This window comes from Lithobates pipiens, unplaced genomic scaffold (genome assembly GCF_037356315.1).
Source record: "Lithobates pipiens isolate NorthernLeopardFrog02 unplaced genomic scaffold, aLitPip1_a1.2 Scaffold_1, whole genome shotgun sequence".
NCBI classification, from domain to species: Eukaryota; Metazoa; Chordata; class Amphibia; order Anura; family Ranidae; genus Lithobates; species Lithobates pipiens.
In genome coordinates, this window is record NW_027507685.1 from 208,414,806 (window position 1) to 208,428,459 (window position 13,654).

Below are 13,654 nucleotides of genomic sequence, written 5' to 3' on the forward strand. Positions count from 1 at the left end.
CTCCTGGACCACATTGGGCCACTGTTCTGTCTATCATATGAGCAGGGCCAGGAGGCATGGCTGTGAGCAACGGAGCGCCGGATACACAAGAGATCGCGGCTCTGTGTAATTCAGTGGCGCTCACTCCTCCTCTTCCCTCGGAGACAGCAGGGATAATCCAACACTGGCGAGGCTGCAATGATGGAAAAGGTGAGACTGCAGATGGGCACTGAGCAGGCTGCATTTTTGGGCAATTTAATGGCTGCAGATGGGCACCGAGCAGGGTGCATTGTTAGGCAATTTAGTGGCTGCAGATGGGCACTGGTGATGCTGTATTGATGAACTGTGACCCTAATTTTACTTCAAACTTCTTTATTTAAAATGTACTTTTTTTTTCTGAAACTTCCCTCTTAAAATGAAAGTGTGTTTTATACACCGATAAATACGGTAATTACCACAGCCATTTCATCTGCGGGAAATCCTGAAAACATGACCTGTTGGGGCGCCTTGAGGACTGGAGTTGAGAAACACTGGTTTAGAGAAGTAGGATCTTCTATTCTATGGATAGCGTAGGACCCAGCCATATGGTATGACTAAATCCCCATATTTTTTGAAAATGTTCAGCTGTTTTAAATAGCCTTGCAGGAGGTAAATATAATTTTTGCATGTGTGTGCTGTAATATTTTGTTTCATTTTTTGGTTTTGCAGGTGTTGTTTAACCTTGGGAGGGACCCCTGAATCCAAGATTAGGGACCTAGAAAATGTGACTTTGTAATAGGATACAGTGCTGAATTGTGTAAGGATCTGGTGTGCCTATGGAAGTGATGATGTTGGGTTAGTTAGAAGGAGAATGATGTCGTCAGTCAGTTGGGCGTTTTGATGAACAGCTTAGTTTATATAGTTACATAGTAGGTGAGGTTAAAAAAAGACACAAGTCCATAAAGTCCAACCTATGTGTGTGATTATATGTCAGTATTACATTGTATATCCCTGTATGTTGTGGTCGTTCAGGTGCTTAACTAATAGTTTTTTGAAGCTATGGATGCTTCCCGCTGAGACCACCACCTGTGAAAATAATTTAAGGTTAAACCTCTTTGCTTCTAATTTTAATGAGTGGCCATGAGTCTTGTTAAACTCCCTTCTGCAAAAAAGTTTCATGCCTATTGTGGGGTCAACAGTATGGTATTTATAAATTGAAATCATATCCCCTCTCAAGCGTTTCTTCTCTAGAGAGAATAATTCAGTGCTCGCAACCTTTCCTCATAACTAATATCCTCCAGACCCTTTATTAGCTTGGTTGCCCTTCTTTGTACCCACTCCATTTCCAGTACATCCTTCCTGAGTACTGGTGCCCAGAACTGGACAGAATACTCTAGGTGCGGCCGGACCGAATTATTGTTTTTTTAACTCTGGAGTTGATCCCCTTTTTAATGCAAAAAGAAGGCAAAGCAATAATTCACTCACACCATAAACCATGCTCAAGTGTTTATTTATTTGCTGTGATTTAATAAAAAATTACATATAATTCAAATATCACTCCATGCCTTTGATTCAATTTGTTACAAAAATGAAATATTCCACTGTATAATTATAAGTGTGAATCAACAAGCATTCCCATATATTTTGGTTTTCTCCTGACTGTCAGAATCTGGAAATCTTCACACATTGGTACCCTTTTTTTGGGCGGTCATAGTTGATGAAAATGGATATCATCATTTGACACATAATATGGAAAAGCTTGTATTCATTTTATGTTGGTTGATCTATTTGATCTTGATAGGGTTTATTTTGGAATGTATAATTTTAGATTTGGGTTTGGATAGTGAAGTGAAAGAGAGGTCATAATGGATCAGGTAGGCATCATTATACATGTAGAGCCTGTGATCATTAGGATTGTAGGATAGACTTTGCACGTTCTCCTTCATCTTATCAAAAATTACACTCAGCTTCCCTTCCTCATTAGTTTTGGTATCATACATGTAGAAGATCTCCTCTTGCTTTGTGCTGATGGCTCGAGTGGCATACAAGACCCCGCACACCATGAAAGCATTGCTGACTCCATGTTTGAACTGGGTGGTGTTCCAGGTCTGCAGCACTGCAAGACTAGTATCGTTAAGTTTGCTGATAACAATATTTCCAGCATGCTGCTCAGTTGCATAAATGACCCAAAGACCCTCTTCATCACCAGCTAAGTCAATGTCCTGCCAAGCAGTGTGTGAGTAGGTGAAACGGTTGTTGTATGCGGCACCAGGGAGAGCCGCTCGGGTGATCACATTGTTTTTCCAGTCATATTTACAGATGTTCAAGGTGTTATAGCAGTTAAAGTAGAAAAAGTTGTTGTACAGGATTAGTCCACCACCTTGACCACAATTAGTAAAGTCATAATTATTATAAAGTATCTTCAGTGCGGCGTGATTATAGATTGTGAGATCATTATATGAAGAGTATATGCGCATACCGTCACTCAACCTTCCATCAGTTCTTAGAGGAGCGACCCACTGGAGATTTTGATCAGCTCCTAGTAGTGAATCTCTCCCCCATCCTCCATACAAATAACTGGATCCTACATAGTTTAATTGGACTACAAATGGTTTGCTGATGTTAATGATTTGGCTATGTTCACAAGTACCTGCAAAAAGAAATAGATGAATATAAATGTTTATAAAAAAACAAAAATAAATGTAAATGCAGCAAATTACAACATTTGGGCTAGCCAGAGCTTTGCTAAGAACACTTCGGTATGTCAGTCATTACCTGTTACATTTGATAAAGTGTGGTTTGCATGGCTTGCAGTATCTGTAAGTAAATCATTCTGATAAAATACAAACATATTCTATTGATGTATTATCTCGGTTGGCTATGAACTGCGATGGGGGTGGGCAAAAAGGGAGAGTAAATGAATGCTATTATGAGTCATCCATCGTTTTTGTATAGTTCCACATGTTATTTTGGGGAAAAGGAAAGACTTTTCAAATTTCTTTTGAAAAAGATTTTCAAGTGGAAGATTTCAGCCTCAAACTCAAGTGGACCCTTGTAAAGCCCCATACACACGGTCGGACTTGTACAAACTTTTCCGTGGACTTTTGTACAAAGGGCGTGGTCCACAAGTTTGTATTGCATACACACGGTTGGACTTTTTGACAACAAACACGAACGTGTTGACGTCACAACGTACGGACGCCACTTCAAAAGAGGACGTTCAATGACTCCAGCGCCACTTTTGGTCAACTTCTGTATTGTAGTCTGATCGTTTGCAATGGTTCTGAGCATGCGTGTTTGTACCTTGTACAAAAGTCCGATGCTTTTGCGTACACACGGTCGGACTTTGCTCCATCGGACTTCTGTTGTCAAAAAGTTTGTCTGTTTGCACAGCCAACAAAAGTCCGATGAAAACAGAAAAAGTTTGTCCGATGGAGCGTACACACGGTCGGATGTTGCTCCAAACCAGCTAATTTGCATGTTTGTTGTCAAAAAGTCCGACCGTGTGTACGGGCCTTAAGACCTACCAATATGTTTTATATCCAAATCATGACCTCATACATATAAAATACTGCCCAAAATCGCCATCTTGTGGCAACAAAGGAGACTGCACTGAAACATCAAAAAATACAGTAGATCTCCAGTACATTTTTTTCACACGCAATAAAAAAAACACAGAATCTTCATCACGGCTGTTCACAAACATAAGAAAAAATATTTTATTTAAAATGAATAAAAGAAAATATATTATGTATGACTGGGACTCAACTGTTGCTAATAAAACAATTTATGTCCCAGTCAACAGCTAATACTCCCAGACAATATGTTTTCATATTAAAAATATTACTTCTTACACTTTTTCCTTTCTTTTCATTTAATGATATTAAAGCGGGGTTCCACCCTAAAGTGGAACTTCCGCTCATTGGAACCCTCCCCCCCTCCGGTGTCACAATTGGCACCTTTCAGGGGGGAGGGGGGTACAGATACCTGTCTAAGACAGGTATTTGCACCCACTTCCAGGCATTGACTCCCACGGGAGTCTATGCCTCTTCCTGTCCCTGCGCGCTGTCTGCTGGGACACACACGGGTCCCAGACACAGCGCGGACAATTCCTATTGCGCTGCGCGGCTCGCGCATGCGCAGTAGGGAACCGGGAAGTGAAGCCACAATGCTTCACTTCCTGATTCCCTAACCTAGAATGGCGGCGGCAGCAGCTGAGAGCCGAGCAATCGATCTGCCTCGGCTGCCGACATCGCTGGATCCTGGAACAGGTGAGTGTCCATTTATTAAAAGTCAGCAGCTGCAGTATTTGTAGCTGCAAATTTTTTTCACAGTGAAATCCCTCTTTAAAAAAAATTAAGCTAAGTATCTGAATGCTTTAGCTAGAAATGTAGGAAATATGCATCTCTAAAGAAGCTATCATAGTATAAGCTCTGTTGCAGTCCTGTCTGGGCATGGCAGCAAGTGATACATACATTTCGGAAAGGTCAGAAACACAACTGTGGATGGTGAGAGTAAACAGTGCATGTTTCTATTAAAATGTGTTGGTAGCTACTGTGTGTATGTGTAAAGGGTTAATTGCTTGGTTGACCTGTCCCAGCAAAAGTCACTCTTAATCTTCTGGTACTTAGATTGTTGTCCCACAAACTGGAAAATCTCTCTCTAGGAGAGATTATGTGTCACACCTGTTATTTCTGGGTACACAGAAGTGCGGGACTTACTCCTCTTCCTCTCATGTTACAATGATGATGCCTGATGATTGACCTAGTGTTGTGACATGGGGAAGGGGAGACAATCAACCTTGTGTAAGCTCTGACTGGAGATCTGCTTAGAGTACATACAAAGTTGTCTTTCCTAGTTCCCAATGGCTGAATGAAGCTGTGAGACAGCAACAGGAAGGTAAGTTCATACTGTTGGAGAGGGACATTTACGTAAAACTTAAAGAGGCATTTCAGCTGTAATTTTTTTTTATTTAACCCTTTCATGACTAAGCCTATTTTTGGAATTTGGTTTTTACAAATTAAAATCCATATTTTTTGCTAGAAAATTACTTGGAACTCCCAAACATTGTATATATTTTTTTAGCAGAGACTCTAGAGAATAAAACGGCGATTGTTGCAATATTTTATGTCACACGGTATTTGCGCAGTGGTGTTTTAAACGCAACTTTTTGGGAAAAGGGACACTTTCATGAATAAAAAAAAACAAAACAGTAAAATTAGCCTAATTTTTTACGTAATGTGAAAGATAATGTTACGCCGAGTAAATAGATACCAAACATGTCACACTTTATAATTGCGTGCACTTGTAGACTGACGACAAAGTACGGTACCTAAAAATCTCAATAGGCGACGCTTTAAAATTTTTTACGGTTACCAGGTTAGCGTTACAGAGGAGGTCTAGTGCTAGAATTATTGCTCTTGCTCTGACGATCGCAGCGATACCTCACATGTGTGATTTGAACACCGTTTACATACGCGGGCGCGACTTCCGTATGCGTTTTCTTTGCTTCGCGAGCTCGCAGGGATTTTTTTTTATTTTTTTATTTATTTTATTTATTTTAAAATGACTAAATTGTTTAAAAAAAAAAAAAAAATTGATCACTTTTATTGCTGTCACAAGGAATGTAAACATCCCTTGTGACAGTAATAGGTGGTGACAGGTCCTCTTTATGGAGGGATCGGGGGTCTAAAAGACCCCCCACCCCTCCTTTACACTTCAATGTATTCAGATCGCCGAAACCGGCGATTCTGAATACCGGATATTTTTTTAAAACCGGTGCCATTGGCAGCCGAGTAAACGGGAAGTGACGTCATGACGTCGCTTCCGTGTTTACGATGAGGAGACTGGAACAAAGCCGATTACGGCTTCGTTCCAGTTCCTCCGCAGCAGCCGGAGGCGTCGGATCACTGATCGGTGCTCCCGATTGAGCGGGAGCACCGGTAACAGCGGCGAGAGGCGGCGGGAGGGGGGGACGTCCCCTCCCGCTCCTCTGGCATAACAGCCGAGCGGCTTTTAGCCGCATTGGTTGTTATACCTGGATAGCCAATCGCCTGCTGCAAAAAATGGTGCAGGTGCAGGCATCATCCCGGTATAACCCCCGGAAGCCGAGTACGCATATCTGCGTACGCTCGGCGGGAAAGGGTTAAAGTCCGCAGCTAAAAAAAAAGTAGCTGCTGACTTTTAATAAGGAGACTTATGCCGCGTACACATGGTCGAACTGTATGACGTACTTAGTCCGTCATACAATCCGACGGACAATCCAGCGTACTTTCCACTGAACGGACTTGACCACACACGGAAACACAAACAGTCCGACGAAAGCTTGCACGATGACGTACAGCAGGTACGACGGGACTAGAAATAGGAAGTCCAAGACACAGCAAAGCCCTGTAAATCCTTTCTGGGCATGCGCCATTCTTAGTCCATCGGACTAGCATACTGACGACTGTATTGTTCGCTGAAACCAAAGTACGACGGAAAGATTTTTGGGCAAACCGAAATTCTTAGTACTCCGGACTGCATGCTGAAAAAGTCCGCTGAAGCCCACACACAAGCGGATTGTCTGTTGAAATGTGTTTCAACGGACTAAGTACGTCATACAGTTTGACCGTGTGTACGCGGTATTACCTTTCCTGGGACCCACGATGTCGGCCGCCGTGGCCGACATGTCCCTCAGCTCTCGGGTCCCAGCACCGCCATCCGCACTAAGGGCAACAGGCAGTACGGCTTCACTGCTCGCTTCCTACTGCGCATGTGCGAGCCGCGTGGTGGTTTGTGAATGGGATGCGCTGTGTTAGGCTACACACAGTTCCCGGAACACAGCGCCCCATTACTCAGAAGACAACGTGGAGGATGAGAGAAGACCGAAGATCACCACGGAGTAGGAAGGAGGCAAATTAGGAAGACTGCCTAGCAACAGGGATTTCTGGTAAGGTAAAAAAAAAAATTTGCTTTTAAAATGTTTTTTTTTTTTTTAATTTAAGAATATTAATGCTCTTTTTTTTTAGGGTGGCCCTCCACTTTAAACACAATATGCTAATTAAAACCAGCATTAGCAGTGCTTCAAAGTTCAAAGGCCCTCTGACGAAGTGATGACAAAATGCGTCAGGGCGTGACTACGCAGCCACCAAGTCTGTTGATCAGCATTGAACTCAACCTAGGTACGCCGCTCTGTCACACTCATCTGGCGGTGAGAGTTCTAACTGCTCATGATACGGGCTGTTTAAATATCCTGAATGCCTTTTAAATTAATCTTTATTGTAAGTGCATCTTGTAAGGAGGGATGAGTATTTAATGAATACACTTTATTTATGGAATTACACTACCTATATGTATATTTTGTCATTAGTGACATGTAGATGAAAGCATGGACCTTGGAGCTTCAGGAATTGTTGATAAAGATGGGCATTTATCTTTCTTTTATCCAGCGAATCCATTACCATAGGGGGATAGCACACGAGGTGTGGGTGTGGTGACGGTCGAATAATAAGGATTTATGCCATTTTGGGACAAACATGGATGAACTGTTTTGATCGTTTTTGATTATATAGATTTACTGGATTAATGGACTTTATGGTTATTTGAACTTTGAAGCACTGCTAATGCTAGTTTTAATTAGCATATTGTATTTTATATTTCTCTGTTTATAGTAGCTGCTATAATTTTATACATCTTTGAATTTTATCATAAGCGCTGGGATTGGGTTAGTCTGGCTACTTTGGTATATTTACTTTTCCAAATTTTTTCTGATTTATGTACACCTGTTGCTTTGCCGTGCATGGACTAAGCACACAGATCATCAGACATACAGTACAAGCATGATCTAACCACCCTCAAGGCAGACGTTGTTTTTTTGTGCACTTTTTTATTCATTTGTCTATCTATGATGGCAGTGGAGGAGAATAATCATGGGAGAAGCAGAATGTATATAGATGGTAGTGGAAAAGACTTATCATAAGAGAAGCAAAATGTGCACAGATGGAAGTAAAAACTGAAGGAGAATAATCACAGAGTGAAGAGAGTAAGCATGCATGCAAGTGAAGAAGAATTTCAGGAGAGTAGCCACAGATAAAGGTTGAGGAGACTGGACAAGGATTGAAAGTGGAGGAGAATGACCAGAGAGAAGAGGGGGCATGGAGAGATGGATTAGAATGACCAAAATGCAAAGCGGACATGGCTGGATATGGACAAAAAGTAAGAGGGAGTACAGTGGGTTTGGATGGAAGGAAATGATCACACAAAGAAGAGAAATGGTTGTGTAAAAGACAAAACAGCAATACAAAGAAAGCAAGTGGACAAGGGCCTATGGTATGGCTGCTGTATATTGTTAGACATTTGAAAATGTAACATTTGTCCACTGAAATTCAGCCTTTCCTCTAACCTACCAATATCTGGTGAAGGAAGGGAAGGATACTCTGGTTTTGTATGGTTCTTCTCACATTCCTCCAGGCGTTTCTTCAGAGCCTCAATCTCCCGTCTGATCACTAGAACATTGTTCTTATCATAGATTTCCAACTGATTGACTATGATGGAAATATTACGGATCTACAAAGAAAATAGAAACAAACTGGTAGAAAAATTCTAAAACTGAACATTTTACTTGCAACTGCTTTTAGATTGATCATGATCCTAGCTTTTTCAAAAAGGTCATTGGTGGAAAAGTCTCTCTTGTAAGAGTGGAGTTGCATTTAGTAGATTACATCATTCATAGGAAGATCATCTAATGACTGACAGTTACTAAATGGTAACAGTGACCCCTGGTATTACTGAGGTAGAAGATGTTGCTGCCAGTGTGATATATAAAGCTAACAAGGGATTGAATCTTTCTATATCCATCCAAAACGAAATCTTGATGCCCCTGTTGAAGTCCTATAGGGCGAAACGTGTAGGGCGAGGTTGTCTTGTTCCCTGTATTGCTTTTTAACATGTGATCACGTTTTGTTATGTTACATTTTATTTATTTTTTGTTTACGCTGGTTTTATGCCAATAAACAGCTATCTATAATTTTTTTCAACCTACACTATGGGAAGCTGTTTTTTCTTTTTCATTTTACATATGATCCCTTTATGAGTCTGGCTTCATATATTGCCAAATTATCGGCTGGGAGTCTCTTCTGTTGCCGTTTATTCGGATCTTTGAGAAGAATATTGGAGTGCCTGTGAGGATGCAAACCTTTCCTGTGTCGGTTTGAAGATCTACAGTCCCTCCATTGACAGACAGATCTATGTGGTTCCATTGATGTTCCATCCCTACATGCCTGTATGACCTAGTGATCACGCACAGGTCCAGTGGTTCCGGTAAGAGTACCCATTTCTTATTTACCTTGACGTCATCGAAGCAAGATATTTCTACGATTTATCTGGCCTATACACTGTGTGCAACATTATACAATGTGTGCAGCACCATTTTTGAAACTCCTTTGGTTTATACACTGTATGAAATACTTCATTTGAGTTTCACATCTGAGTTTCATGAACTTTAAAGACTTATTCTATTGTTCACTATTTGGACTCTATTTTGGGCCCATCACATTTCACATTTATGTATTTCTTTTTTAGCGCTACATTATTGTTCTTCCATCTAACACCTAAAGCTGACCACCATGCTCAAAAAACAAAAAATGAAAATAAGCAGGGAGACACCAGTGTGGACAGAAAGTTCCCTTCATGCCCCTCACTCTGAGAAAACCCCTCTGCTGGCCAGCCACTGGGAATTGTCTTTGTCATGTAGGCAGTGACGTTCACAACTGGAAGAGGGACCCATCCAAAACGTAGACAGAAAGGTAAAGCGCTGGATGAGCACCTACATTTATCCCACAATTGGTCTTTTATACAGGGGTGTCACTTTTTTTTTATTATTTAGCAATACGAGTTCAGACAGCAATGAAGAGATGACAGATGATCTAAATCTTTTCTGTTCTATTCAAAAAGGTTTTGGCTAGAGTTTCACTCTACATACACTCAAAAGCTGCACCTAAAGAAAACATCCACATTAATAAAGTAAACATTTGAAAAAATCTTCATTCATGTATTTAGCATTCGATTTTTCTTTATTAAAGTGTAGAGCTGGAGGAGCTGCTGGATATAACTTGGAGCCCTCTACCTGGTCAGAGGCTACCCAGCCTGTGTTCGGTATTGGGCCCTATAGTAGCAGCCTCAACAACAATGCTGAATAAAGAGGAGACAGCCAATTTGAGACCCTGATGAGAATAGATACAGTCCTTGAACAGCAACTTCTGGTATCTCACCCTTTAGAAATACTTCTATACCTGGAGCTATGAGCAAAAATTCTCACTCACAATGCCTAGATCCAGCTAGCTCCCAACCAGCTCCCCTACAATATTCTTCAGTGAAGTTTTCCCTCTCCAGCCCAGCTTCCACAGGCAAGTTTCCTATAGCATTTTCCCTTAAAGGTGAACTTTACCCATAACAACTTGATATAAAATAATGTTCTTTAGCAAGGAACATATATTCCAAATTAATAATTATGCTACCAAAATGTGCTGTAGATTGCCTCCAGCATTGCCTCCAGGCTGCCATTTTGCTGAAGCCCAGAGCCCCTGAACAGTAGCAAATCATAAAGCAGAACTAAACCCACCAATTTAATGGTTTAAAAAAACAGTTACATTCTTGGAATACCTGGATTTCTAATGCCGCGTACACACGATCAAACAAGCGGGTGGAAAAGTCCGGCAAACTGAAGTCCGCCAGACAATCCCCCTGTGTGTAGCCTCCGGCATACTTTTTTGACCCGAAAGTACGGCGGACTTAGAAAGTAGTTTTGCACTCCAATCTTCCCACTGGACTCGCATTTCGGCAGACAAACTGGCCGTGTGTGTGCCAGTCCGCCGTACTTTTGAAATGAACGGACTTTTCCAGCCCGGAGAAAAGTCCGCTCGTTTTGAGTGGGTCTCCAGGTAGGCGGGGCCCACGAAGGAGACGTCACTGGCCCCGCCACCTGGTATGAACTTAAAGGGGAACCCCAACGCCAAAAAAAATCGGCGTGGGGGTCCCCCCTAAGTCCACAAAAGACCCTTGTCTGAGCACGCTACCCGGCCGGCCAGGAAAGGAGGGGCGAGCGAGCGCGCCCTCCCCTCCTGAGCCGTACCAGGCCGCGTGCCCTCAACATGGGGGTGCATTGGGGAAGGGGGGCCACGCGGTCCCCCCCACCCCAAAGCACCTTGTCCCCATGTTGATGAGGACAAGGGCCTCTTCCCGACAACCCTGGCCGTTGGTTGTCAGGGTCTGCGGGTGGGGGGCTTATTGGAATCCGGGAGCCCCCTTTAATAAGGGGGCCCCGGATAACCGGCCCCCCACCCTATGTGAATGAGTATGCTGCCGCCTTCCGTTCTTCTTCTCCTTCTTGTCCTGAAGATGTTGACTCTGCCTACCTCCTGATGTAACCTTTTATCATTATGGGAAGGAGAAATGGGGAATACTATAGAGCAGTGATGGCGAACCTCGGCACTCCAGATGTTTTGAAACTACATTTCCCATGATGCTCAACTATACTGCAGAGTGCATGAGCATCATGGGAAATGTAGTTCCAAAACATCTGGGGTGCCAAGGTTCGCCATCACTGCTATAGAGTATCAACTGAGCTGACATTACATACATTATGGCAGCACCCAGCAGCAGTCTTGGGCATCTGGATGTCTGCACTAGGATGGCTTTTAAATAACATCCATCAAATATGTTAAATGCATGAGAGGATTTTTCTTCAAATAAGAGATCCAAAGACAGGTTGTCTTTAAGCACTAGGGTAGCATTGCTCTTAGTGAATTGTACAATTTAGGAAAAGAAAAAAGGTCCTTACACTACTGTGAGGATACAAAGTTTTGCCTTACCTCCTGGTAAAGAGTCTCTATGATGACACTGGAGCCATTAAATGACTCTTTCAGCTGCACTATGAGGATCTCCATCTCTTTGATCTCCAACTTGATGAGCTCAAACTCCAGCTCAGTATAGGAAAGACCTCCGTTCTCCATGATCTCCACACGTTTGGTCAGGTTCTTCAGCTGCTCTATGTACACGGTCAGTGTGCTCTGATAGATGTAGATCTGTACATAGAATTCACATCTGTAGTTATTATTGTCAGTATATCTTACAGTCTGCTGAACATACAGTATATCTGAAAACAAACTTTTTTTTTTCATTTCGGATAACAGGAAATAATTAATGCTCCTATCAGGATTTTTGCCTTCGGTGTCCTATTAGGGAAATTTGAAGCCATTTTCTTTAAGGTTTGGAAGTGAGGGGAAATCTCCCCAAAAAGAGCACACAGCAATAAAAATCTGATAGATTCAAACCTTTCTTACTTTAACCACAACAGAATTAAATGTTTTGAGAGATGCACTTTACACATCATCCCTGGAATTAGTACGTGGTCTGCAAGTTGGAGATTGCAGCTCCTATTTGTCCTTTTGTGGTCTCAACAATACAGTAAGTTGGTTAGTTATTGATTTATTTTTTTGTAGGTAGTAAAGTCTGGATTAACCTTCCTGCAGCCATGATGATGATTACTCGTCTGTGTTATTTTCAGGGAGGACTGAGTACTTCTAACCTAGAAGGAAACTTTAATGTGGAACTTTACCCATAACAACTTGATTAAAAATAATGTTCTTTAGCAAGGAACATACATTCAAGATTAATAATTATACTTAATTATTTGCCTCCAGCATTGTCCCTGATTGTTCTTGCTGTAGGCTGCCATTTTGCTGAGGCCCAGAGCCCCTAAAAATCAGTAAAGCTATAGGCTGTCAGCAGATGGGCCTCTACATTTTCAGCACAGTGGTTAAAAATAGAGAGCAACTGAGCATATGTAGATACAGAGAAACTGGAGACAATTTCCCCATATATCCCCATATAAATAGAACCAATGAAATGCAGAGCAAGAGAGAGCGCACACCAGCCCTAGTGCATTAACGTTTATTAAATCCAATAAATAAATAAAAAGCCAAGTATCACGCTCACATGTTGCCGATATTATTATAGCATTGAAAACAAGAGCCTCCACAGCTGCCTCATCTCCCGATCATCCTGCTCCCTATAATGGCTTGCAGCGGGGATATCCAGGCATTCAATTCGCCTGCTTGTTGTGAATACACTGCCCTCTCTCTGCGTCTCACATGCACGGACCAGCCGGCTGTGGATGACATCACTCGCGGCCAGGGGGAGGATCACTCGGCATGCGTGCTATCTCCTCGGCTGTGTATCAGAATGTTTCCGTAACGACTACATGTTTCGGAGGTGACGCCCTAAGGTCTGATTGTGATTTAAATATGCAAATCCCCTCCCAACCCTCCTCGCTAGCGCCAATCGCAGGGAGCTTCTGATCAGGGGGAGGGAACGTGCCCAGAAACACATCTATCAAACAGGAAGAGCGATATGGAAACAACAACAAACTCTTATTTGCAAGTGGTCATAGATGTACTTTACAATAATGATTGTTAATTTAAAAGACTTTGCATTTTTATATTTATATATATATGCCATGCTAAAATTAGTTAAAATAAAAGCACATTACAAGACATTCTCAAAAACATACATATATACGAGATGATAGTACGAAAATAGCAGATATATGACGAATATAGCTACAATATCAAAGGTAAATTATCTGTATATAATACACCCTTAATAATATACCTTTTTTAAGAAATACCTTTTTTTTTTAAAACGATCAATTGCTAAA

The 13,654-nt window shown here is 41.8% G+C and overlaps 1 protein-coding gene across 1 annotated transcript in view; it reads right to left on the reverse strand.

Moving 5' to 3' along the window:
- Positions 1-1,452: 1,452 nt before the first annotated feature.
- LOC143982458 (olfactomedin-4-like) overlaps positions 1,453-13,654 on the reverse strand; it is a 40,078-nt gene continuing 27,876 nt past the window's right edge. The window contains exons 3-5 of the mRNA XM_077481184.1: positions 11,808-12,020; positions 8,346-8,505; positions 1,453-2,608 (exon numbers count right to left, since the gene is read on the reverse strand). Coding sequence (XP_077337310.1) covers positions 1,743-2,608; positions 8,346-8,505; positions 11,808-12,020 — 1,239 coding nt within the window. The 3' untranslated portion in view covers positions 1,453-1,742. The remainder of the gene's footprint in view (positions 2,609-8,345; positions 8,506-11,807; positions 12,021-13,654) is intronic.